Source organism: Hippichthys cyanospilos, chromosome 2 (assembly GCF_059441005.1).
Source record: "Hippichthys cyanospilos isolate Australia breed blue-spotted pipefish chromosome 2, RoL_Hcya_1.0, whole genome shotgun sequence".
NCBI lineage: Eukaryota > Metazoa > Chordata > Actinopteri > Syngnathiformes > Syngnathidae > Hippichthys > Hippichthys cyanospilos.
This window is the reverse complement of record NC_142370.1, coordinates 21,089,746-21,117,003: the sequence shown is the minus strand read 5'-3', so window position 1 is coordinate 21,117,003 and position 27,258 is coordinate 21,089,746. Positions and strand designations below refer to the sequence as shown.

At 40.0% G+C, this 27,258-nt stretch overlaps 2 protein-coding genes across 5 annotated transcripts in view; one reads left to right on the top strand and one right to left on the bottom strand.

Annotated features, from left to right (window-relative positions):
• nbeal1 (neurobeachin-like 1) overlaps positions 1 to 10,343 on the bottom strand; it is a 31,462-nt gene extending 21,119 nt beyond the window's left edge. For all 4 annotated transcript variants that reach the window (XM_088407525.1, XM_088407526.1, XM_088407527.1 and 1 more), the window contains exons 1-9: positions 10,264 to 10,343; positions 9,533 to 9,793; positions 3,381 to 3,472; positions 3,084 to 3,245; positions 2,872 to 2,953; positions 2,540 to 2,667; positions 2,359 to 2,441; positions 901 to 986; positions 127 to 493 (exon numbers count right to left, since the gene is read on the bottom strand). In XM_088407525.1, the coding sequence (XP_088263651.1) occupies positions 127 to 493; positions 901 to 986; positions 2,359 to 2,441; positions 2,540 to 2,667; positions 2,872 to 2,953; positions 3,084 to 3,245; positions 3,381 to 3,472; positions 9,533 to 9,583 (1,051 nt within the window). In that variant the 5' untranslated portion in view covers positions 9,584 to 9,793; positions 10,264 to 10,343. The remainder of the gene's footprint in view (positions 1 to 126; positions 494 to 900; positions 987 to 2,358; positions 2,442 to 2,539; positions 2,668 to 2,871; positions 2,954 to 3,083; positions 3,246 to 3,380; positions 3,473 to 9,532; positions 9,794 to 10,263) is intronic.
• Positions 10,344 to 13,800: 3,457 nt separating this feature from the next.
• The window catches only part of xirp2a (xin actin binding repeat containing 2a), a 39,972-nt gene continuing 26,514 nt past the window's right edge, over positions 13,801 to 27,258 (top strand). The window contains exon 1 of the mRNA XM_088408872.1: positions 13,801 to 14,028. Within this exon, the coding sequence (XP_088264998.1) occupies positions 13,843 to 14,028 (186 nt within the window). The 5' untranslated portion in view covers positions 13,801 to 13,842. The remainder of the gene's footprint in view (positions 14,029 to 27,258) is intronic.

Below are 27,258 nucleotides of genomic sequence, written 5' to 3'. Positions count from 1 at the left end.
ACAATGAGAGGAGCAAGGAGAGAGGGGAAAAACACAAGCGTAAATATGATAATAAATGTACTGTGCAAATTTTCATCCAACCTGATTAGGTGGAGGAAGGATATTATTCATTTTTGATTGTCATACCGAGCATGTGCACTTGCAGTGCCACAAAGCGGCTCTCCCAGTGTCTGCCCAGTGATGGTACTCGACCTTTGGCTTGCTGATGCTGTTGCTGCCGGGCAGTAACCGCAGCTGCCGGGTCCGAATTAAGCAGCTTGAAGTAGTTTTCTAGCACAGAGGCAATTTCTACTTGCCGCTGGTCTGAGCTGGCGGCCAAGAGGCACTGCACCACTACTCTCAAACAGCCCAAAGTTAGACATGCCTTGCGATCAGGGGCCTCACTGTCCCAGTCCTCTCCTACGTCAAAGGAACAACTACCCATAGAGCAATCCACCAACACTCGAATCAAAACCTCCATGGTGGCTGGGGAGATGGCGAGCAGTGCATTCTTCTGAGGGATGCATAAAAGGAAGTAAAAGACATTTGATTTTTTTTCCCCTTTGGTTTAATAACATAGTTACATGCAAAAGTGTTCAGCAGATGATTTCCCCCAGGCAAATAATAAACATTTGGCACAGGAGTATATAGTCATTAATATCCATCGAGGAAATACACTGCTAATCAAGATTGCAGGTGGTTAAGAATAAGTGCCAAGTAACAACATCAATTTCGTCAGGGTCTATACAATAAGTAGATCGAAGCATTTATTTTTTCTAGGGTTTGTACCACCTATCGAAGAAGCAGCACTAGTTGAATTACAGCTTTCTCAAAATGTTGACCAGCTGCAATTCTTAGAGTAACCAATGCATCAGGCAAATTGTTCTTATGAGACTCCCACCAATCTTTACAGTGCCTTACCTGGTCCCCAGCTACTATGGCGCCAAAAAGGTGCAGTAGACAACATTTTAAGCTCTCCTTGAGGTGTTCACTTTCTTGAAAACACTCTAGAAAATGAGAGCATAAACAGACAGACCAATATATTAGCTGACGCTAAATTGATAAAGGGATGATGAGGGCGTCCCAACAACTAAATCAGCTGTGTGGGAATTCTTTGGCCTTTGGCAAAGGGCTGGTGACAATGGCGGCTTGAATGAAAGCTACTGTATCCCACCTGCAAAGAGTGTCTGCCAAAGAATGGACTACTTTGAAAATGATGTCACATTTAAGAGAGCACCACCCATCATCGTTTGACACATTCATGGTAATGGGAACATATTAACATAACGCTGTCATAAAATAAATGTCTCTATAAGTTAGTAAAAGTGTCTCATGTTGGTGAAACTAAAAACAGTAAGGTGGCTATTGTGTTAACATCACAATGCGTTAATAGTAGCGGTTACTTTTTTTCTAGGGAAATAAGGTTCTTTTACTGTTGTGCTAATGTTAAATCATGTCTTTGATATAATTTCTATAATTTTTCTAAATCTTTCACCTTTTTGAGAATCGTTAAAATAAATCATAGCTTTGCGTTGTATGGAAAATGAGCGAGAGAGAACACTTATCCAAAAATAAACTCATGTCAGAACTTTGACAATACATAATTTACTGACTACTATTGTAGTCGGTGTAATGGGAGTGTTTCAATCTGAAATCAATTACATCATCTAATAATGTGTTTGTATTTGTTTACTTTCGTGCTACAATATTTCAAAACCACATTTTATTTGTACAAAATGTTACTTTTTTCCAGGATATTGTTTTAAAAGTATATTATTTTTCTATTGAGCAATGGTGTGTTCATTCACTACGAAAGGATTTATGCATATGTTTATTATTGAGCTGCAGATTTTGCTAGTTTGAGGCTGTTTTAATTTTGTTCATAAAATTATTGTAGTTTATGATGGTAAACATTTATTATTGTAACAGGCTGTACAGTATTTACTAGAATATTTTGTTAAAAACTCTTCAATGCTGAAAAATGTCTATTTACCGAAATAGTTAAAAATGAACATTTTAGAGCTGTGATTTCAATACAACGACAATACCATGACATTGTGATATTTTACTAAAGTACTGTATGTACATTAGTATGTGATGTCAAAATCTGATATCTGCCCATGCCTACTACTACACCATGATACACGTTTGGAAATGACACATTTCATGAGGGACGGAAAGCCAGTGCACAGAACTGACATTGTTTGCTATGAAATTAAATTACTACCACAGTGGGAGGAAAACAGTATTTGTCTAAAATAGCTGCAAGCACCTCATCTGATTTGTTGGCATGCAACACATGAACAACTGAGGGCAATACAATGAGTTGCAAGACCACTTACAGAAAAGTATTTGATGTTTTTTGACTTAGACACTTACGGTAAAAGAAGGGAACAAATTCCACTGTGAGTGGAGCAGCTTTGTACTTTTGCCTGCTTCTCTCAGCTGTACCCAGCAGATTGCTAGGCGAAAAAATGCATGTCAAACAACATGGCATGAATATAATTACACATGAAGTCTATTCTAAGTGCTATTGCTTATTGGTAGTGAGTGTTATTACCCGCAGATTCGATGCCTCCAGTTGCAATAAGGGTCATAGAGGCTCTCACAGAATGCCAGAGCATGACGGACAAACTCTTCTGCCTGGCTTAAGTCCACCAACTCCTTCTCTTTGGTATTGCTTTTCAGCTGGGAGACCACACAGATACACATCAGAAGGTATTTTTTTGTTTTTGTTTTATATTTACATTCTTCATTTTTACATCCTCGCACAATGTTGCACACCGACAAACGTGACCAAATGTGGAAAAAAGTCTTGGTGATGCACACAATTGGAAAACTAGATTATAGGCGTAAAGATAAAACAACAAAACAAAGAGAGATTAATTATACCTGCTGGATATAAAGTGTCGTCATGGCAATGATGTGGTTAATGTAGGTGCAGGTGCCTATCTCTTCCACATTGGACAGGTTTCTTTGTGAAGCACGCAATTGTAAACACACACACAAAAGCATCAGTGCAAAAAAAACAATGACTTCAAGCATATCAATGACCTTTCAGAAGGCATTATGTATTTTGTAATAGATATGTTTGTCATGCTGACCTGCAGACGATGATGAGGAATTTGAGCAGCAATAGTGCCAAGTTTTGCTGCTCAGGCTCCAGTCCATTAGAGGCTTTTTGGACGCACTGAAGAAGCTGGTGGCGCAAAACCTGTAAGATGTTGTCTGGCAGAAGACTCAAGACAGGGGGGGGCTCCTCAAGCCTGAAAAAGTCAACATTGATCTATTTTTCACTGATGGCATGCAGCAATAATCACATCACAAACGATGAGTCTTTAAAAAGACGTTGTTGGGCAGACAAAGAAGGAAGCATGAAAACATCAGATGTTACGCTTTACCTTAATGGTGGCTTTTCAAAATCCACATCCAGACACCTCTCATAGGAGCTGATGAAACTCTCCAGCCATAGCTTCAAGTAGTCTGGGTCCCTCTGAGATGATAAAAAGGAGGCACCAAAATGACGAGGTTGAGATTTCTTGGACTTTATAGCGTGTGAACCAAGCAGTTGTATCAATAAAAACGCCGATTTTATTCAGCCAAACAAATAAGAAAATCCTGTGTTTTACAGTCAAGCAATAATGTGATTATACTGCATGTACATTCAAATGTGATGTCATTGTTGGACATCAACCTCAGGTGGTTCTTTCCTTCTTTGACCTGGGAAACAATATGCACCTGCTGGAGTAGGAAACAAGTTGGACAACATTCTGAGGGGTGAGGCGGTGGTGGAAATGGAGATTTTTGGGGGTGGAGGGCTGAGGATCCGTTAGTAGCTAGCTGATCGACATATTTTAAATTCCTGGAATAAGGCCCAGACAGAGATGGCTACATTTGGCAAACAGTGTCCATAGAAAATGACTGACTGGGTGGCAAGGCTCCAGCAGTTGACTGAAGCAATGTTGTGCGATTCTCAATTATAAACATGCACAATAACAATGAAAATAATTTTCATATATACTAACTGTATTAAGTATATAAAAAATGTGGTAAGATGCACTGCTTGAATGCACCATAAAGTCATATTGACTACTCATTGCATAAGGCTGACTGCTTGCCAGAGAGCGAATCAGTCAACCAAAGCAGGAAGCACGCTCGCTGCTTTTCTCATGAGGTCATCAAGACTAGCCTGTGATTGGAGGAACACCAGCCCCAACAATGTAGTAAGAACAGGAAAAATTGCACTTGGAGAGCACAAGACCTTTGAGCTGCTGAAAACGGGAACGGTTACATTTTGTTCTCTTATATTTACTAGATCCGGATAAACGTTAGCTTCTCAGAGGTATTAATATCCTCCATGATTACAGCCCACAAGGAAAGTTTTAACAATGTGAACAGCAACCTGTAAAAAGGGATTTATGTTGTTAAATATATCCTCATGTAATTATTTATGATGACATCGATGAGTCGACTCTCAATAACCTGCCTTTGGAAAAATACTGATATACAGTAATATGGAAAGCAGGTTGACGTAACCATAATCAAGGATTAGCAGATGAATAAACACATAAATATCCGCAACGATGACACCATACTCTTAGTGGTGGTAATACCACACCAGGTTGAAAAAAAAAACAGGGTTAACATGTGGCTACTCGAAAAAATGTATATGTTTTGTCTGAGCTGCCACTGAAATTATTGGATAAGCATTCAATCTTTTCCAACATGTGACAAGCTTTCCCCTGAAGTGAATACAACTAACTGCAATATGTGTATGTGTGCCTGTGAGTGTGCGTGCACATGTGAGTGGGTGTTACAGTGTCCTCATTTAGGCAGCAGTTTGTGAGCACAGATGCCCATTGAGGGTTTGGACTGTGGCATACATGGACACACCCTGTGCTATATAGCTCCTTTTAACTTCGGGCTTCGTCACTAGACTGGGGGAAAAAAATAGTTGGGACACAGTCAGATGGACAGACAGACGAACAGTTTCAGACTCACAGAAACAAACTGAGCTATTTTTGGAAAATTTTTCAAAATTTCCTCCAAAAAGATGCATTCATACAAAATCACACAAATGCAGAAAAACAGTCATTACAATTTTATGATAGTATTTACATCACTATCTAAAATAAAACCAAACAAGTATACTTTTTTCATCCTATTCAGTCATTTAGGACAGCTATTTCACAGCATAGTGAAAAATCTGTTTAGGATGACCTCAGTGTAGCTACCAAGGTCATTAACATGCACTTGGTGCTTCAGTGGAATGGTCAAGGACCCACAAATTACATTCACAATTAAATACAAAGAACAGTCAATGACAAAGCACATTTATTGTGGCGGCAAGAATGTCAGCCTCTGCTATGTGACATCATATCCTGATTTTGAATTTGAGTTATGTTGCTAAGGGCTATGCTACTGTGGCTCAGCAAATGCTCCAAACCTTCCAGACAGGCGTGGTCAGTCAGTTGCTCTGCTTTGTATGGATAACCCTTTTTTGTAGAAGTGACATGGTTAAGACTCACTGAAACCACAATGTTCAAAAAGCTCCTTCACTGTGGACTTTACAGAAGGATGTAGTCCATGACACTGCAGGGGAAGGACACGTTTAAAAAGGCAGAGGATAAACCCATACAAAGCATTTCTGATACACGTTAACATTATTCCAGGAGGAGCCAAAGGATAGAAGGAAATGAGAAACAAGAGAGAAATGGTAACTAGTGAACAGGAAAAGAAAAGGTACCTTGGGGGACATTTTGTGTGACGTGCATGCACTGGGTAAAACGTGTAGTCGCACAAGCTGATAGATACCGTAGTTTTCCGTTTCCATGAAAGAGCCATATCGGGCCACCCAAAGTTTACTGACAGTGGACTGTTTGGACCAGTAAACATTTCTAGAATAAATATGAATGTTCTTGCTTTATGAAATATGTAAAAATCCATGAATTTTCTGTAGCCGCTCACTGGTGCCTGTCCCAGCCGTCTGTGGGGATGACGCAGGGTACACCCTGAACCGGGTGCCAGCCAATTGCAGGGCACACAGAGGCAAACAACCGTTCACACTCACAATCACACCTTAGGACAATTTTATTCATCCAATACACCTGTCGTGCATCTTTTGTGGGAAGAAGCCCGAATTCCCATAGAGAACCCCCGCGGGCTCGGGGAGAACATGCAAACTCCATATAGGTAGGCCGGAGCGAGCTGAAATTGTACTCAGGACTCTGAACTGTGAGGTGAACGTGCTAACCAATCTGCCAAAATATAAGTAAATATTTTGAGTTTTATCCACTTAACACCAATCATCATTGAATTCTTTGTAGTGCGCTGAAAACATTTTTGGCACCTCAGGAGCTTCCATATGGGATGGCTTGAACAAAACAAAACAGTGACAACACACATGTACAAGCCAATAACAGCACCCAAGCGTCTATTACGTAATGGCCTTAGCTATTGACCTGTATGACCTCCCAGCCCAGGGCTTTAAAATGCGGCACATCTACACATTACACTCACTTCACTTATTCAAAAGTTTTGACTGACGGTAATTTTGTTTTCCAGAGAGGTGGAGTCATGTAACGGATAATATTTTAATGACACATGCGGCAGCAACTTGGGTTGTCAAAATAAGGTTTTTAATCGCCCTACATATTAAGGCTTGTTGAACATATTTAGCCGCATTTTCACCTGAAAGGCTAAAGAAACCTGGTTATCTTGAACACAACGGAAATGTTGTTCAAAAACCATTGTTCAGTGGGGCAACATTCTGATGGTTGTTGAGGAAGTTAATGTCTGCAAAATGGAAGCTAATGTCTGCAAAATGGAAATATATTAATGGGGAAAGCGAACACAGTGCTAAAGTGCTAAATTGTATGCAGCATAGAGTGCCTTTAACATCAAGTTTATTATCCCGCAATGTAAATGTTTTACTTTAAAACACCAGCCATCAAGAAGACGTCAGAGTGTTTTCGCCAACCTTTTTGAAACTGAGAACTACTTCTTAGGTCCTGAGTAATACGAAGGGCAACCAGCTTATGCGAAGACAATGATCGTGTTAATGATTTTTCACAATAATTAAGGTAAAATGGTAAATGGACTTTCACTTATACAGTCGGCCCCCGGTTTACGAACTCCCTGATTTACGTACTTTTCATCTTACGAACGTTGACCGCGGCGTTTTTTGTCCCCCTCTTACGCACAAACCTTTCGAACTTACGAACAATCCAACATATCGGTCAGTGTGTCCGCACTATTTTTTTTTCGCTTTGCTGCATCAACAAAAATGACTATTCTTGCATGTCACGGAAACACCGATATGCTATTGGTCTTATAAGGTCACAGTCACGGTCTCAGTCACGGAGATGACGATATGCTATTGGTCGATTAAGGTCACAGTCACGGTCTCAGTCACGGAAATGCCGATATGCTATTGGTCGATTAAGGTCACAGTCACGGTCTCAGTCACGGAGATGCCAATATGCTATTGGTCGATTAAGTTCACAGTCACGGTCTCAGTCACGGAGATGCCGGTATGCTATTGGCCGGCGTCACGTCAATCACAGAAATACCGATATGCTATTGGCCGAACGCCTTCATCTAGCTTGATGGCACAGCTGGTCGGTGTGTTGTGAAGACCTTGCAAACTTTATCTGTTAGACATGACTTCTAAAATTGCAAGTGGCGGTAAAGGAAGAAGTAAGAGGATGATGACAATAGAAACGAAGCAGGAGATAATAAAAAAAATACGGAGGCGTCTGAATAGTTATCCTTGCTAGTGAGTATGGCCGTAACCGCTCGGCAATCTTCTAAGGGCAAGACTTTCCTTGCCAGGGGACGGACCTCGGTCAACAACAAAATGGAGAGGCTTCTTCTATTATGGATTAAAGAGAAGTAAATCGCCGGTGATATGTTCGTGTTTGACCAAAGTTCTTGTTTAAGAAAAAAAAAAAAAAAAATCTGCAGGTTGGTTGGTCTCTGCTCTCCTCCGCCTCCACCCACCACCAGCTCAAGGCACGTTGCCCCAAAGGTAAATGTCATTTTTTTTTGTATATTTATGTTATTTAATTTAACTTTACAGTAGATTATGTTGCTAATTTTTAATATGTGTATAAAGTCGTGATGTTTTTACCTAAGGTTTTTGCACACGTTGCACGCATTCACTAATTAACATAGGTTTGGATTGCCTGTCATACGAGCAATTTGAGTTACGAGCATAGCCACTGAACGGATTAAGTTCGTAACACGGGGCCCACTGTATAGCGCTTTTCTACCTTAGGTACTCAAAGCGCTTTACACTAACTAGTCATTTACCGACTGACGACGCAGCATCAGGAGAAACTGGGGGTTCAATGTCTTGCTCACGGACACTTAGACATGGTCTTGATGGTCGGGGGATCAAACCCACGGCCTTTTGGCTGGGAGACGACCACTCTACCACCGAGCCATGTCGCCCCGACAAGGAACACCTGTAGTAAATATGTAAATCAAGTGTAATATGAAACGTAAATGTAATACAAGTATAATTGTTTGTAAAATTCATAGAAAATTATCAATGTCTGCGGGCTAATCATGTGATCTTTGGGGGCTACCTGGTGTCAGCCGCCACCATGTTGTTTGATCAAACATGAATAAATAATCGTGATGAATACTGTAACTGTGATTTCAATATTGACCAAAGTAATTGTGATTATTATTTTGGACATAATCGTGCAGCCCTACCTGCTACCTTGTTTTTTGTGTGAGAAATCATCCGGTAATGGAAATGGTCAAATGTATACCACCCTCCCCTTCTCCTTTTAACTCCTTTGTGCATCTAATTTCTCTCATGCAAGGAGAATCTGTTCAGAGATACTTTGGCACATGGCCAGGAAAAAAACAAAACAAAAAAACAAACACACATAAAAACTGAGACCCTTCCTGACAGTGTGTTGATGACTCAATGCAAGCACTCAATGTGGAGAAACATTTAGACTTTTAACAAATGAATGAAATATGTGTACATTCGGCATCAGCAAAGTGCTGCTATGAACACACATTCAAAATCATGTGACCATATAAGCTTTACTTCCACATAGCTTTGCTTTCATGGAGAAAATACTCTTAAAGGGGGTGATTGCAGAACTGTGCGTGTTATTGCCAGGGATTAGAGTGGAGAGAGTGTTGCTGCCATTCTCACATGAGGAGCAGCTCAGGCAGGCTGTTTTGATTGGACGCCTTGAAATGCTAAGGCTTTATAGGCAGGTGAATTAAATCTAACCAAAAGCTGACTCAAGTGTGCTGTCTCAGTTTTGAGAGTCACCTCATTCATCTTCTTAATGAACACTGCATTGCCAACAGTACCCATATCATTATGTGAAATTATCAGCAACAATCTACAGCATCGACCAAAGCACACACGGGGTGGCTTCAGTTCAGCTTTGACGTGTGCAATATGAGGCTGAGCAAGTATCGTTGGCAATATTTACTCACCCTGCCACATTGAAAATAAGCACTAATAGGTTGCCAAAGATGTCAGACAGTGCAAGAACGGAGGAACGCGATCGCATCTCACCTTGGTGCAGTAAAGCATCCAGACCTCGTAGAGTCTCTCGCTGGATGCCATACTTCCAGTAATCGCCCCCCTTGGGCTGCAAGCTCTACAGAGGTCACTTCAGTAGGAGTTTCATGGTCGTCAAGTCAAGACCTCAACCTCGGTTGGTGGGCAGGCGCATCATGGTCGTCCCACGGTGGCATTACATCACACAATTCCAACTAAAAGATCCCAGGAAGGCGCAGCTGATGGCTTCTGGGGATTAAAACCCCTTCGGATTCTCTGGGTTGAAGGAGGAGACAGTCGTTGCCAGAACAATTGACTCTGTCAGGGTAGCAGATTTATTCAATAGTTACGGAATAAACCTAGCATTAGCAAGTTATTAGTGCTATAGTGCGAGCGTTACTCTTACTGCACTTTGAGCGGCGCTACTATATCCAAGCAGAAACAGACTGACTCTCGACAGTCAACGCGCTCCCGTGAACAATATTTACTCTTTTTGTTTACACTAAAACCAAGCTACAACTGGCCTCGACAGCTGTGGAACATCCCTGGAAGACCTTCAGCGATTTTCGGCACAAAGCAACACATTAGACATTACCTGCTCAAGCTAACGTTAAGCTAGCTGTCAAAATGCCCATTTCCATCTGTTAACATTCCTTTCTCTTGCGCCTGCTCATGTGACAGAAACTGCTCGTCTTACCGAACCTGTCAAACCACAACGGTCTTGAGGTTTATAACAATGGCGGTACCTGTTTGTTTTGGTTTTGCAGAAGAGAACTGGGAGGCACCTGGGTCGCCAAAATCACTAAATTTGCCGAGGAAGAACGTGTCAAGTTGGCAAAAAAACAACACGACGAGTGGAATGGACTGTCAATTGGGCGAAGATGACGTCGAGTGTTTTTCAAAATAAGAACTTTGAATCGAAGGCATCCCAAAATTACCTTTTACCACAACAATTTTACGAAGTCATCCATTCGAAGATATTTTTTGTGGATACTTTTGAAAAAAATATAAATATTTCAGAAAAATTATTTGTAGTTGTCGTTCGAACGCTTCTGTGGCTATTGAATTGCCTTTTATTATGTTGGAAAAACGGAAATGCATTAAGCAGTCTAATTTACGGTCTCACTGACAGCGTATGGCCTTTGTGTTGCCTCTCAGATTTACATTCCTCCATACATTTGTTAATTGTGCAATACGTATTTTCATACGATGCTAATAATTTGCGTATGTGCATAAAACTGCTCTTGAGCATAATTCAAATTTCCGACATTTTCTTCTGCTTTACGGTGCCGATGTGGCCTGCGGAGTTGCCAAGGCGTCTTTGCGTTTCACTTTTTGATGTTGTACCGTCGCCCAGTGGAGAATGTGTAAAGCTGCAACTAATTAGTAAGCAACGGTCACGCAAAAAAATTGCAAAAAATAAATAAAGTGAACAAAATACTTAAACAGTGTTATTTCTTTAATCAAGAAATCAAGGCATGAAACTGAATCAACAAATGAGTGGCAAACAAACGAGACTTTTATCCAGACAGCCATACTCCGATTAAAAACCCGACTTGTATTGTAATCCACTTTTCATATTTAAAATTAAACGCGCCTCTAAAACTACCGTCATGGCCATCTCGGACACGATGGAACCCTGTCAGGATGTACAGTAGACTTGTTTGAGCTATCAGCGGAAGAGGGCAGCATTGGCCCGAAAATAATTCGCTATATCATTTGCCAGATGCACAGTCGTGTTTGTCACGCTGTACATACTGTATATTGAAAATGAACAATAATTAATGAGTGAAATTTATGTGTGTGTGTGTGTGTGTGTGTGTGTGTGTGTGTGTGTGTGTATATATATATATATATATATATATATATATATATATATATATATATATATATATATATATATATACGTTTTGGCTTACAAAACATTTTTTTTTTCACCTTTCGGATTTAAATAGAATTTTGATCGAGGCTCTTCATGTGTAAATGTGATTTTTTTACCCGATGATTACTATATACCCCAGCAGACCTTGATATGAACAAAGAGGATAAAAACAAAAGTTGAGCCCTCTTGTATGTAATAGAATCTGGAATCTTGCATTTGACTGGAATTATCCATTGGTGAGCCTGAGAAGACATGAACTTTTGTCTTGTATTAAAGGAAAACTCACTGGGTGGCATCATTTTAAATAGCGTTTATGGGGGAACAACGTGTTTATGTTTTTGGTCTTCTCTTAAGTATCTGACTAAGGTCTGTAAATTGTTTCCCAAGTATAAAGTGAGTTCTCTTATGTCCTCACAGTACAGATGAACACAATATATCACAATTCATGACTGATTATTCTTTACGATTAGGGGATTGTTTGAATTGCCTCTAGAATTTGTTCCTCTCTTCTTTGTATTCACGACCCAGTCTTGACTTTCAAAATGTGTTATCTATGATTCTTTTAACTAAGACGCCACAATCTCATAACACCCTGAGTCGGTTCACTTACGTTCTTCCTTGTCCTCTTCCTCCTCCTCCTCCTCATCATCATTAGCCCCCTACTCTATTATCATCTGAAAAGGGAAATGGGGTCAAACAAAAACTGGATCAAGTTTTAAACATTGCAGTTACAGGACATGCATGTTAAAAGGTAATTGCCACAGAGTATATAAAAAAAAAATCCATCCTACAGGAAGCACTGTAGAGCACTAATGTATTCCCCATCATGGGTGCAACACAAACAAGTGTGCCACCATTCTTTTTATATGCTGGAAAAAAAGATATGAAACACAGGATTGGATGGTGAGGTTGAAATCTGTTCACCAATTTCTGGGGGCCCAGCCAAGATTCTCTCGTAATCAGGGGACTCAAATACTTCTTATTGTTGTTTGTTTTCTTTCATTGTTGTTCCAATCAGAAATTTATACCACGGATTGTTGTAACTTTCTGCACATTTCATAATGCAGACTGATATCAAGGGTGTAGTTTACTTACTCTGAAGTCTGATGGTTTAATCTGCAGTAGTTGTCTTTCTCATTTGTGCAACAGTAAGTAAACTTGATTCATATGTGTTTTCTATTATTTTCTGATCAGAGCATACATTGAGTCCAAGCTAGAAAACAAAGCTCCATCATGATTAAAGTGGAAAAAAAATAAAAGCGGAGTACGGTATGTCTTTTTATTTGTCCATGTGTTTCATAGTTGGTAGGTCAATCTTGAAGGGCTTCTCTTTGGTTTGTGTTGCACATCTCTGCAACCATGCTGTATATATTATCCCTCTCCAGGCAGGCGTCGCAAATTTGCAACAATAATATGAGAGTCCCCTGGGTATTCCACATTAATACTGATTGAGGCTTTTTTTTTTTTTTTTTTTTTTAGAAGTTTGAAAAAAAACAAAAAAGAAACTTAATTTGAGCCTGAAAGGGTTAAGGGCCTGCACCTGTGTGGGTTTTCTTTGGGTACTCTGGTTTCTTCCCACAATCCATATACATTCAGGGTAGGTAAATTTGACATTCAAAGCTGTGCTTTGGTGGGTTTGGGAGTGTGAAAGTTTGTCTTTTTGTGTCCTGTGGTTGGCTGGCAAAAGGTTCAGGGTGTACCCTGCCCATTGCCCCAAGGATAGCTGGGATAGGCTCAAGTATGCCGGCAAGACGCAACCCTTGTGAATATAAGCGGTTAAGTTCACGGATGAATAATTAAAAACTTTAAAAATATATTTACCCACTTGCTGTCAACCGAATACGACATCACGTGTTTAAGGCTAGGGTAACCACCAATCACAGCTTTAGCTTGTGAAGATCACATAACCTAAACCCGAAAACAGGTGAGCTCTGTATTTTTAAAGGTATTACAAGATATTATTCTTGTAGATGGAAAAAATTTAATTATTATCAAATTGATTATAGGCAACACATGAACTTTTTCCTACTGGAAAATTGTAACAAATATATTGAGTTTCAATGAAATAAAAGACTGCCTAGGATATTATTCCAAGGACTCTATCTAAAAAAAAATGGTTCTCCTGCAAGAAAGAGTCTCTTTTAATGTGAATCATATTGAATCAGAACGACTTTTCTGCTCCATTCTTTGCTCTGGAAGCCTCGCCCATTTTTTCCCTCTGTGTGAGTAATTACAGGGAAGATGAGGGGAAAAAATATTGCCTAACTTTTCCTTTCTGCTCCTCCTTCCAGCCTGCTCAACTTGTGGCGCCCCTCACACAAAGAAGAAAGCTGCAACAATCTTTCATTCACCTTCTCTTAAAGTCTCTCATCTTCTCACCCACCCAATACACTTCCTCTTCCGAGGGGAAAAGGAAGGTGGGGGTCACTGTTTCTTGAGGACAATGGATATTCAATCAGAAAATGGAGAGGACCTTGCGTCCTCTGGCATCCACTCTCAAGGCAGCGATGGGCCACAGGTAGAGACATCAGAAGATTCAGTGCTCAAAGAGGACCTGCAAGCAGCTAAGAGGATTGAAAGGTTTGGAATTCAGCTTGATAGCCTGAAGAGGATGTTTGAGAAGTCAACCGTGAGTATAGAAACTCTTTTACATTTCCTCTACCAGTACTTCTTTGTTCACTTTCGACTTTTTTTGCATGTCATCAGAGGTTGAGGTCAGTCATATGCCTTGTGCTTTCATTTGAATCTGTCACATAGCTGGATGGCTTTCATGAGATGTGCATTTCAACAAGAAAACTGAAAAGATATGTGAAAAATGTATACAGAAGCCACAAGTAGCAGGCAGAGCATCTGGTAGACAGATCAGATGTGTGGAAATTACACACTTGGAAATGTATTGCCCCTCCCTCAATTTTTTTCTTTCTGTTTTTTTTTTTTTTCATTCCTGTGCAAAAATGGCATGTTCAATTAATCTCCACAAAAGACAACGATCCAAGAAGCATTGAAAAAACTGCAGTTTTCCTCAAATAATACATGGATCTTGTTAAGCAAGTGTTTACATTTTGATAGCTAAAATGTTGAAAATATTATTTGGGCTTAAAAATGGATGGATGAATGGATGTACCGTATGTTGTGGCTGAATTGAATGGAGGAACAAAAGTCATAGAGCGCACATCTCCCCTGCTCTGTTTTTCCATCCCATCTGGCAACTTGAGGGGAATGTTTCACTCACATTTTCCTAATATCTAATGATAAATTTCATGAGACAAGATGACCTTCTTTTTGAACCATTGTGGTTGTGAAATTGTCTGCAGTAAGCTTTGGGATGATGGTGAATGGAAACTTCACCGTGGTCCAAATTCTTTTCCCAGTGCAGGAACAATTCTGGAACAGAGCATTATGGGAAACAGTAATGCCAGTCAGGGGCGCAGACACATGAGATTATTGCCACTGGATAGTGCCATTCAACACCCTGCTATTGGAGACAGATGTTTGGTTCGGAATAGGGTGCCCAAGTCGGGTCTTCCACAGCCAAAATCCAGTCTGTTTTCGATGTTTCCCTTCAACCAACACACATGATTCAAATGATTAGTTCAGCAGCATGCTTCACAGAATCATGCAACCCTGAGTTGAATCAGCTGTGTTGGCTGAAGGGAAACATCAAAAATAGGCTGGATCTTGGCTCTTGAGGACCGCACTTTGCCAGTCCTGCTGAAGGCTTTCAGAATATTGCGATAATTGGTAAGTCGGCTGTTGTCGGACTCATATCAAGCTTTTCTAAAAAGAGCGTGAACAAGGATCTTTTGCAGTCACATCTGGCTAACTGAGGTATAAATATTCCACATGTAATATTGTGGCTCATAAGCTGCATCAAAAACAACAACAAAAAAAGGTTGTTGTTATTTTAAAAGTAGCTGAAAAGCTGGTATTTGCCCTGCTTTTGTTGCTTGGACTCTTTTGCCAAATGAAAGCAAGATAATGGGAAGCGTCAGGATATTTTTGGCTTCTTATGCCAGAATGTGACATCAAGTATTAGAGTTAGTACTTGCTTTATTGGTTCAGACCATGAGTACAGCAAATGCCTGTGCTTCCGCCCACTCATCATTGTCACATTGCTTTCATACACAGTAACGTGCTGTTTGTAGTCACTTTTTTCTGTAAGCATTTTGTTAACATGCGTGAAATTTTTGGAAGAATTTTCTCCTCATCCATTTCTACTTGTACATACCGTTATATGAAGTAGTCTACAATAACCAGCCACAACAGTAAATACACAAACCCTCCATCCAAGTCTCCTAGCATTCGTCCTCATCGGAGTGCTGCTGCCTGAATTTGACTTTTGGTCAGAGGCCCGATGCTGTCGCACCTTTGGTATGTCACCAAACAATTGCAGCTTGACTTTAATTGAATTTTGTTCATGAGCAGTTTAAAAATCTGCCCATACGAATATGTTAATTTGTTATGAAAACAAAAAAATACATCTTTTTTCTGTATGTATGTAAAATAAATAATACCTGTTAATTGCTGTAAAGTTTAAAAAGGATAAGTCTTGATATCGCTTTTGTTTTGGTTGTCATTCAAATGTATAAGTACAGTACTGTATAGCTAATGTATATGTCTAAGCTTTTGTTAATTTTTGTCGGCACATACTGTATATGGACAGTTTTCCAAATTCCCAGCAATAAAAGATGGCCTTTTCTCTAATTTAGTCATATGGCGAAGCTTAATATTTGACAATATTTTTTTTTTTCCTCTCCACATTTTTTCTTGCTATGCCCCATTTGAATAATTCCAATGATGCCATGCCGTTTGGTTGGGCAGATTGACACACTCCCAAGTGGGCATGGAGCTTAAGTCCCTACTGTGGGAGTACAATGCGCTTCCTGAGCATAAGATTTATCTGCAGTGCAAAGAGCGTGCTTTCATTGCAGGATCATCTTTAGTGGACACGAGTTTGTGTTTACGGCATGCATTTGACCTTCTGGTCATCACTGTGCACACAAGGGAGAATGCACACGTGCAGATTCACATGCAAAATACTAACATCTCCTACCAATGGTAAGAGGCTGTACTCAATTAAGTATTGAACTTGCACAATCTGAAAATGAGTTGAAATGGGAAAATTGGAGGTGAGTGTGAACATATAAAAATTTGGGGCTTTATAAAAAGTGTGAATCTGACTAATAAATGAAATAGCTCGAATGATCTCAACATGGTGAATTTGGAATAGTTTGAATCAAACAAGTAATGTTGAGGGAAGCATTGACTACATACTAATGTGGTGATTGTTTCGAGTGAGTAGTTGAGAAATTTGAATATGTTACAAATTTTGGCTTGTTGAAAATAGTTCCCAAGTTAAAATGAATGAGTGCAATGTTTTTGATTTAAAAGTGGTAACTCTGGTGTAACTGTGTAGTGTTAAATGCAGTGTAACTAATATCGAATGCGGCTTTGAAATGAATGGTAAATATCTAATGAGGGAAGTTAGGCCTAATTGGAAATGAATAGAAGATTTTTGGGTGATTATATTTTTAAAAGTTTGGGAAAATTGAATTTTGGAATGAAAAGAAAGTAAACTCACTTGATGATAGTTTTGAAATAGGGTTTTCAGCCTTCACACAAATGCCACCCATATTAAAAAAAATAAGTGCAGTTACTGTACATTTTGCTTCCAAATAAAATGAACAAATGGGGATGAAAAGACACCGCACTTTCACGTTTGTTTGAGAACATACAATATGCTGATGATACTTAGAAATATTACCCTTCATGTATCTCCCCAATTAATGGGCTTGATTCTTGTGATAGGAGGTTCAGCTAGGATTTACATTGGCCATCAGAAGCAAGGCCTCAGCAGAGGCTATATAACTATATAGCTATATAACTACTGATACCATCATGTGTTGTAGTCTTTGTTTTAACCACAAAACAGACACTCTACAAAAGTGACGCGAGATCTGTAAAGAGGAAGTGTAGAGCATTGTGGTGCAAAAAAAAAAGAAAAAGAAAAATCGGGATTGATTTCAACAAACGCAAATGGCATATTATACGTGTAGATAATTCAATAAAAGGAATATACGTTTTATGTTTTTATTTTTTTATTTTATTTTTTTTCAGATTGTAGTGACAAAATATGAGAAACACATCTCAAGCATCACAAACACACATTATGGGTGTCCCTTTCTCATCCTATTGCACAGGTATTAATGGTGCATAGCATAATTCCATAATTTAAACGACATTGCTTATATATACTTGTATCTTATTATAAATCAACGTGACGTTCAGGATTGATGTATTGGAGGTTATCGACCAGCGGGTGGTACTGTAGCATTGATAAGCGAGGATGACATTGCAGTATAGCTATTATTGAGTTGAAGTTCATAACATTTATGAATATATGCACCAGCCAGTCAGATTATCACCATTTACATGAAAAACCTATTCTTTTAGTCTCCTTGGTACATTTGAAAACAAAACCCAGCGGGGTAATGAAGCTTTAAGTAGCTGCAATTTCCACACACCACGAAGAAAATAATGACGGGGATATATTAGTCACTTGAGTCTAGTGGTACTGGCAAGGCAACATGACATGAGGAATAAATTTAGAAAACATAGCTGGTGGTCTGGAATGTAACTTAACTAGTCCCCACTGCTCCTAGCTGATAGTTTAGTTTTTATGCTCCCGTTTGTCCTCTGCAAGCCTCTTGCTTCTGTGTTTTAATTGTGCATGAATCCACTAATGACTAATTAAGGTAAAGCCACTTGATTTAAACTGTGCATGGGACATTAGCAAATCCTTGTGGGAGCCCTCCACCCCCAAAACAAACAAACAAACAAACAAAAACAAAACAAACAAATATAGCCATCCTTAATTGCACTCAGTTAAACGTTTAAGTAAACCAAAAGCCACATTACGTCTGTGAGAAATGGATCCAGACTTGCTGAGGACACCGGCGTTTCCATCAAGTCTATTGAGCTTGTAAAAATTCCATTAACTTTTACCAGGCATCTCTAGCGTCTCGCTTTCACTGATTCAAATCTTTTAATGGAGCTGGCAACGGGGCCCAGTGTGTGCCCGCTGCAAATGTGCTGTGTGATGATGACTTGTTGCTTTGTGCTTGCGTTCTGGCAATGGTTACACTGAGTCTGCCAAATGTGTTCATTGGCCTTCACGTTGGCCTGCCTTGTCGGTAAATGTACTTGGGACAGAAATATCTGTCAAAGACGTGTTCAGTCAACTCGAATATATGGGGCTTGATTTTCAGAGACGATGTACGCACAAATGCTGACGTATCCCAACTTTAGTGTGGGTACAAGTCTTGATGTATCTTTTTGAGGAAATTGGCATCTTCTTATATGCCAAAGTGAGTGTTCCTGTGTAGCGAGGGTGTTTCTTTTGATATGCGGCTGGCCGTTTTGCCACAATTATCTTGAAAATGTAACTTAGTTACTTGATTGTTTGATTTAAAAGTAATGTTTTTTCTGTTTACTTTTATGCAGGGATTATCATATCTGAAAAATGATTATAGTAGCTTGAAATCCAATTTAGTTGCGTTTAAAAATCAAGGCATCAGTTAGTTAATTAAGTTGATAGGCATTGTCCCGTATGTTTCATAGCACTTCTAAAAAACAACAACCAAAAAACAAAACCCCACAGATCTATAGATTGAGGCAGACATCATTTTTAATTTGAATTGAAGGGAATGTTTTTAAATTGAAAATCGTTTGAATAGAAAATCTATTCTATTCAGAGACCCCAACATCGGAATCGAATCGAACAGTGAGATGATCAGTGATTCCCACCTTGAGTTTGGCGTACGTTTAAGAGACAAGGGCTCATCCTTTATTGTAGACACACTCCTTTTTTCCCTGCCTTCTCTCATCTCTCTTTGGCATACATACAGAAAAGCTGTCTCCATGTCAAGATTTCCAATGAAAATGTTTGGCTGCTTATCTTATTGGACCTCATGACGAGAAAAGCTGGCTGAAGCAGAGCTTAGATGCCCATTGAACAAGAGGTTTGACATGACTGAGAAGCGACAGCCTTGCAAAGACCTTGTGTGTGAGCTCCTTTCATTTAATTCACGGATGTTCTTTCCTTCCTGCTAGTCATTTGCACAAACATCTTGCTTACTCTTCCATGGGTAGTCTTCTTCGGACCTATCCAATTTGTTTGAAATGGAGGTCTTGATCATTTGACTTGGGATGTTCTTTAAATTCGAATTAATGTTATTCAAACAGTGAGATGTGGAAAAAAATGGGTCTGCTTTGAGTTTCATTTTACCTGTATACTGTTTTCGGAGAAGCTAAAAACAGAGCCCCATTCTGCAGTCACATTGTTAAGCGTCATGTATAAATAGTAGTGTGTACTGATGTGGTCACTGATGCTCACTGAACATCAAGATAGCATCAAGCATGATGAAAGAGAGTGAAATCTAATTTATATTCTGAGAGGATATAGCCAAAGCACTCATCAATGTCCAGACAGCTGGATTGAAGACTCTGGAAATGAAAAATGAAGATGCATTACAAAAAAAAAAAACAACAAACAAACAGGAATGGACAAATAAGAACTGTGTTTGAAGGACGGAGAGTACAAATGAAGCTTGCATTTTAGCAAACCAATTATCAAACACTAAACACACACACAAACACACACTCATGCATGTCAACATACACACGCACACACACACATGAGCACACACATAAAACAGGGTGCATGACTTTGGACTGGTTGATCAGCACCCCAGATTTTGTGGTGCTTGGCAATGTGCTCCTGTTAAAAATGGACTGTCATCACTTCTAAGAACCCCCATGATGCTGCCAGCAGATGTCAGTTGGGGGTGCAGTGGATGGCCTGGAGGGTAATTACGGGACTATACCCCCCCCCCCCCCCCACTAATAGTCTGGGTCTGTTTGCATGTAGAACAACAACAAGTGTATAAAACGAAAAAAATATTGCCACGTTAATTCCTTTTCATACTGTGCTTGGGTTTTTTGGTGTTTGCCAAAAGGACTGCAGCTCCATGCTGCAAGCTTGTTCGTATTTGGAAGTGGCTGCCTAGCAGTTTGCTAAGAAATGACAGGAAGGCTGTTTCCACTGGTTGGTGTATTAATGTTAGTTCTCTGAAATTATAGATAAAAGCTGCAATACTGGCTAGTTTAGTGTTCCATTTGCTTTCTTTTCATTAACTGCAATAAGCTTAGAAAACGCATCATACTCTGCCAAGCGTATGATCTTCAAATTTCATTCTAAAAGCTTTTTGACTTGATTCCCCCATACAGTTTCTTTTCATGTCATCTGGACAACTCCTTTTCTATTTTTCATCCTTTTTTAGCGCCTCTCTAACTTCCCCCTAACTATTCGGAGCAAATTCCTGATCCACTATAAATTCTGACCGTCTCTCGCCAGTTGGAATAGGCACCAACACTTCCTCAGCCATGGTAATACAAAGCATGGATGGATGAAGACTAGCTGTATACTGTTAATATTTAAAGGTGTGCATGTTTTTTTTTTCGTGGATTACTTACATAATATGCACCATTTCTTTCATTAAAAACTGTTTTCCTCAATGTCCTTCTCGGTGTCGCCCCCACATTAGCAGCGCACCATTTGTGTCCAGCCTGCGTCCTCGGAAAGTTTCATCAGTTAAGTCCCATCAGTTATGGTTTGCAGGGTTCGTTGGGGACGCAGTTTTATTAGTCCAAGGAAGTCAGAAGGAAATTCTCTGTCAACAACGTATATGATCTCCTTCACCCCTTCAGAGAATGATATGGAGCCTCCATAGCCAGTCCAAGCCGCTCCAGTAAATAAACAAATATCCTTTGAATAAGAAGACATGGTACGCGCATGCTTAGCTTTATGAAAGACTGAGAGTAAATTATTAGTCCTAGCCTAGGTTGTTCCTGCAATTTGTCTCTCCACTGAGCAAGAGGGCGATTAGGTATTGGTTCTAGATTAGCTTGTTTGTTAGCGACATTATGCTAAATTCACATGCTCTATTTGTACTTGTCAAATAAAGGATGACTGAACATGTTCGACCCTGTACCACAGAAACCAGATTTGTCTGCTAGCTGAGGACATGAGTGCTAAATCTTGCAACACATTTTTCAGCCCCTTTTCAGGAAAAAAAAAAAGTTCAGCACAGCCTTGATTGTTGTCATAGATGAAAGTTAGGTAGGGTATGCAAATGTGCGAAGTGAAGCTGGCGATGTTACACCAGTTATTTGTCGCACATCCGTACCTGAATACTATTTATGTGCATCCCTGAATATACAGTATAGTATGTAAAATAGAACTGTTGTTATGCATACCAATCCAATCCACTACTCCCATTGCATTGACATCCATGTCTAATTTGGTTTGTGCCTTCGCAGAACATTAAATTCATTTTAGAATAACATCAAATGGTGGAACTGACAATATACTGTTGATTTAACTCATTCCGAAATGGGCATGACAATCACATGGCCGTACGATACTTTCAAATGTCTATTTTGCAGAAATTGGAATCATAGGCACTCTTTATGGAAGCGCTGGCTTAGCATTCCGTATGGCGGTCTGTTATTTTTGCTTTTCACATTTTTCACTGCGCTTTCAAGTTTGTATAACTTGTTCATCTTCGTATTTTTCATCTATTCCTCCAGTCTTTCCCCTCATCCCATCACTCACTCAGCTTTGTCTCCTCTGTGGCTGTCTTTGTATAAGATTGTCTCACAACAGATGGGTTTATATCGAAGGCAGGCAGATTTGCGCTGTTGCTTGCGAAAAAGTATTTTGTTTAAAAAAAAAGAAAGAAAAACTGCTTGCAAAGAGAGAAAGCATATACCAAACAATCTACAAACTCTGAGGGAGGGGAATGGGATGCATGAAAGCCTTGATGACCTTCAAAGAATGCTCACTGTTGCATATTAACAAATTGTGTGATATTGGGGAGAGGAGTGCAAGTGATAAGCTTTGACGTCAGGGAGCCAGCATAAATATGCTTGTGGAAGTAATGCAACATAAGAAATTGTCAATCATAAAGAAGTTTGTTCATTCATTATTTTGTTTGATCATTTTCTCATCTGCCACAACATTAGATGCATCTGCACCATCTAATGAGCACCAATCCAGCAGCTGTGTCAGCCATTTTTCCTTGGCCAGGTAGAGTAAAAAAATATACTACCATGGGGTCAATAAACAGCTTTTGTTTCTGAATAACACAATAGACCTGTGCCAAAACCATACAAATGAATGAGCCCATGCTTTATATCACAGGTGTAAAACTCAAGGCCAGAGGGCCAGATCCGGCCCGTCACATGTTGCGAATTAACCTTGGGACACGAGATGGAGGGGACCCCAAACAGACAAGTCACTCGGGATTGAGTGTTAAGAGTTTATCACGAACAAAAGGCGCACGCCAAGCGTGGTGGAAAACACTGAGGCAAGTAAAGTACAACAGAAAGTCCAAAGTACAAATAAAGACGAGACCAAAGTGTCTATAGTCCAATATACTGAATAATAGAATAAGCCATGAGGGGATGGAGTCAGCAGGAGGGCGACTTAACCAAATTAGCAAATTATGAGGAAAAGTAACGGGCTAGTGCCTGGGATACAAAGTATCAACCAAAAGAGAACGAGAGGTTCGCTATTCGGAAGGAGGACAGAAAAGGGACACGTGGAGATAATGCTCAAAATGGTGAGAAATAACCCAGCCGCCCTCCTGCTCCATCCGACTTAAAAAGGAGCCTGATGGTGGATTGGAGTCAGGTGTGTGGCTGGTGACTCCGCCCCATCATGTAAAACCGGAGCGCTCCGCCTAAAAGGAAGAACAGAAACAAAAGCATATTTGACAAGGGACATGACACCACATCCTTTTATGTGTCCTGCGAAATGCTGATTCAACTTCAAGTTTCTGGTTATAATACCAAATTTGCAAAATGTCAAAAATCACATTTTTGTTCCCAATTTGCCTCTTGAACAGTTTTTACCGGCCTCTGATTTCAAAACTAGGTAAGTGTGTGACACACTTAAAATTTATTCCGGCCCTCCAACAGAAACTATAGCTACAGTGTGCCCCATGAGAAAAATGAGTTTGACACCCATGCTGCAGTTGGTCTGGTCAAAGCAGGGAGGCAAAAAATGATTGCATATTAAACTCTACCAGTGACTTTGCACTCTAAAAGCAGACTGGTCAAATAGACCTAAACTTTGATTGAATGTGGCCAATCCTGGATCCAATTGACACCAAAATTGGCTGAATTTGACCAATCAAGTTGTTAGTTTTTTGCCCAATCGATCTTTTGGTTAAAACAACTAGAATTCAAGATTCAAGAGATTTATTGTCATATGTATAATTGTACCACACAATGAAATTCTAATTCTATTCACTTCCCCGGGGAGCAGACAACATTCCACAATCGAGCAATAAATAAATAGCAATAAATAGCAATATACAACAAACAGAGACAATGGTGGTTATAATGTACTGCAGAATACCATGTAGTGCAAAACCTTTAGTGCAAGATATTGTTTATGCATGCAGTAGGAGGCAGATTAGCACGTGAGGGATTTGTTGAAAATCCGAATGGCTCGTGGGTAGAAGCTGTTTGCCAGTCCGTCAGTCTTGGCCCTCAGGCTGCTGTAGCATCTGCCTGATGGCAGGATTTCAAACAGATCGTTTTGTGGGTGTGTCTTGTCCTTGATGATGTTGCGTGTTCTCCGCTGAACCCTGGTGTGGTAAATGTCCTGCAGTGAGGGTAAGGCTGCTCCACAGATGCGCTGTGAGGTCTTGGTCACAAGCTGGAGAGCCTTCCTGTCTTGTGCCGTGCAGTTGGCGTACCAGACTGTGATGGGGGTGGAGAGGACACTTTGGATTGTGTATCTGTAGAAGTTGTCACGAGTCTTTGCTGACATGCCAAATTTCTTCAGTCTCCGCAGAAAGTACAGTCTCTGTTGGGACTTCTTGATGATCTGCCGAGGGTTTTGGGGCCAGGTGAGATCCTCGCTGATGTAGTTGCCGAGAAATTTGAAGGCTTTCACCCTCTCCACCTCAGTCCCATCGATGAAAAGTGGTTTGTGCGGCTCCACCTGCGGTATATTTACTATATATTTATGATGGGGCCAATGGGATGATTATAATTTTGTCTGGCCTTCACCAAGATATAGGGTACCCCCCCCCCCCCCCCCCCCCCCCCCAAACAAACAAACTAAACAATCACAGGGCACCTCTTGATGAAAAGCCATTCACACCTGGGACAACTGTGATTGATCAGTTTTCATATTTGGAATGTGGGAGGAAACCAGAGAATCAACATCGGAATTGCTGTACCCTTTCATTCGAACGTGTGTATTTAGAGGCGGACGCACTTGTCAGTAAACTACTAAGTCACACAAATTGTGTGTCATAAAATACAGTGCATACGGAAAGTATTCACGTCGCTTTTTCCATTTTTGTCATACATCCAATCAACTGCAAACAAGCATATTCCAAATTGAAATATTTATGAGCCTGGATACATTGACAGGTTGAAAGAAAGAATGTGACAGAGACGAAGAGAGAAAGAGGACAAAAGAATCACATTAAGGAGAGAAAGGTCCACAACACTCTTGAGACCATAAATGCTCAAGCGTATGTCATTAAAAACCAAGTACGAGCTTTTGCTGGAGAACTAAAATGATCCCGGTTGACAGAAGACAAGCTTCTGTCGTTGCGACAGTTGAACAGTTATCCCTCCTTCTTTTCGGCAGACACCAATGTGGAAATTCTATAAAGGATGGCACCATATCATCTCTCAAGGCAATACAATATGCACATCACTTTTACCATGGATTAATTAATGCCCTTTTGAAAAGGCCTTGTAGTTGGTGCATGTCACATGAAATGATCCCAGATGGCCAGAATCGATTTCATTATCTGAAATTCTTTTAAGCAGATCCAATTTCTTCCCCCTCCATGAATTGATTCTCCATTGTGAAGCTCTGGCACTGTTCAGACAGATTTCCACAATTTATTCTTAGTGGTTATTCCTTGGGTAAATCTGCTGGAAACCATAACCCTTTGATCTTCACTCACCCCTGTACTTTACCTTGTGCTGCCTCCAAAAGAGGACCAAATAATCTCCGTGGACACAAATATCTAATAGCAATTTCTTCCAAGTATGGTTGTATGTTCTCAAGATCATCATTTGAAAAATAAATCGCACGTATGTAAGATGTGATGTTGCATGACTGGGGCTCAAAAAGATGTGCCGCTACACTTAAGACACATTTTTTGTGCCCATCAAAAGTCTTATTGTGCGTATGAGTTGTGTATTTTTTTTCTTAACCAAGAGGGGCAATTAGAAAAGGGAGATTTGCTACATTATGAGTGTGAACACAATGGATGGGCTTCACAGTCAACGAAAATGACGCTTCTCATAGTGCACAAGAGGTCTGTCTTTGACACAACACAGTCCATCTAGAAGTTTGGAGTGCCTTAAGGCGTTTACAAGGACGAAAAATGTGAATAAGGGACAGCAAGCAGGCTGTAATGGTAGGATAATCTTAAAATGGTGAGAGAGATCACAGCTGGGAAGTGGGCATTTGAAGACCACCTGCTAACGTTTGTGTCTGTTTGTTTTAATAGCACCCAAATCACAACGTAGTGTATAATTAATATTCTGATCAGGGTTGAGGACCCTCAATTTAAAATGGTCGAGTCTATTGTGCGATACACTTTTCTGCCACATGCGTTTATCCAGTTCAAGAATGGAATATATACAAATTCTCAATGAACAGTAGGGTTAGTTTAAGAGAAACAACTTTAAGAGAAACAACAGCGAGCGAGTCCGACTTTATTCAAATTCAGGTCGACATCTATACATAGGGCACACCTAAGTATAAGGCGCACTGTTGATTTTTGAGATTTTAGTATGCCTTACACCACAAAAAATACGACACCTTTTCTAACATGTGTTGTTCTGAGTGAGTGACATCCATGATTGCCTTCTGTTGTCAAGCGAAACATACAGTTTGTGAAACATGGACCCCTGAGGAGGCAGTTTAGACCATGTGACACTGCTCGGTACAGTTCAGTGAGTTGAGATTCATTCGAGGTGAGCGTCACTAGTGAATGAGGGAGATTGACAGTGACAAAAAGGGAAAGATTATGGACTCTCGGTGTGTGATCGTAAGGGCCGACGCAAAAGAAAATGCATGTGTTTTAGAGATTCACATGTTGGAGGACAAATTTTTTTTTCTTTTTGAGCAATTTTTCAATTACTGGTTGATACCTAATAATTGCATAATTTTGCCATGGGCACAATGAGCATTGCGTGACTGTAGTGGCTTCATGATGATGCCCCGCAAGATGCACTTCAAAGAGTGCTAGGGGAAAACATAATTTGCATAAAACAAACACCCATACATTTGCAAACACACACTCGCACACAAACGCATGCACAGGATTTGCAAATGGAAAAACATGCCGTGTAGGCTGACTTCTAAGTTGCGACAAAATGCTTGCAGAAGAAAAACATTTCACCAAGGACACGTCCTCATTGAAGCTTCTTTTTTTTCTTTACAAGTAGAACTAATTACATACAGCAGGAATCTATTCAAGTTCAACCAAGTGCACTTCTAGTCAATGCATATAACTGCTAATGAAGACTTACTTGAGCATTATGCGTCCACCAGATGAGCAGCATTGTTTTTATGTATATGCCAGCCAGCTGTCATTGCAAAAATGGATTCAAATTGAGTTTGTCCTACTTTTTCAGTGTCAGACAGTCATTTGAACAACATTCACTTTCCCTATGGATCAAATGATATAACCAGACATGATGGTGTTCAGCTGCACTGATGTTGGAAAATCATGGGTGTCATCTTTCCATC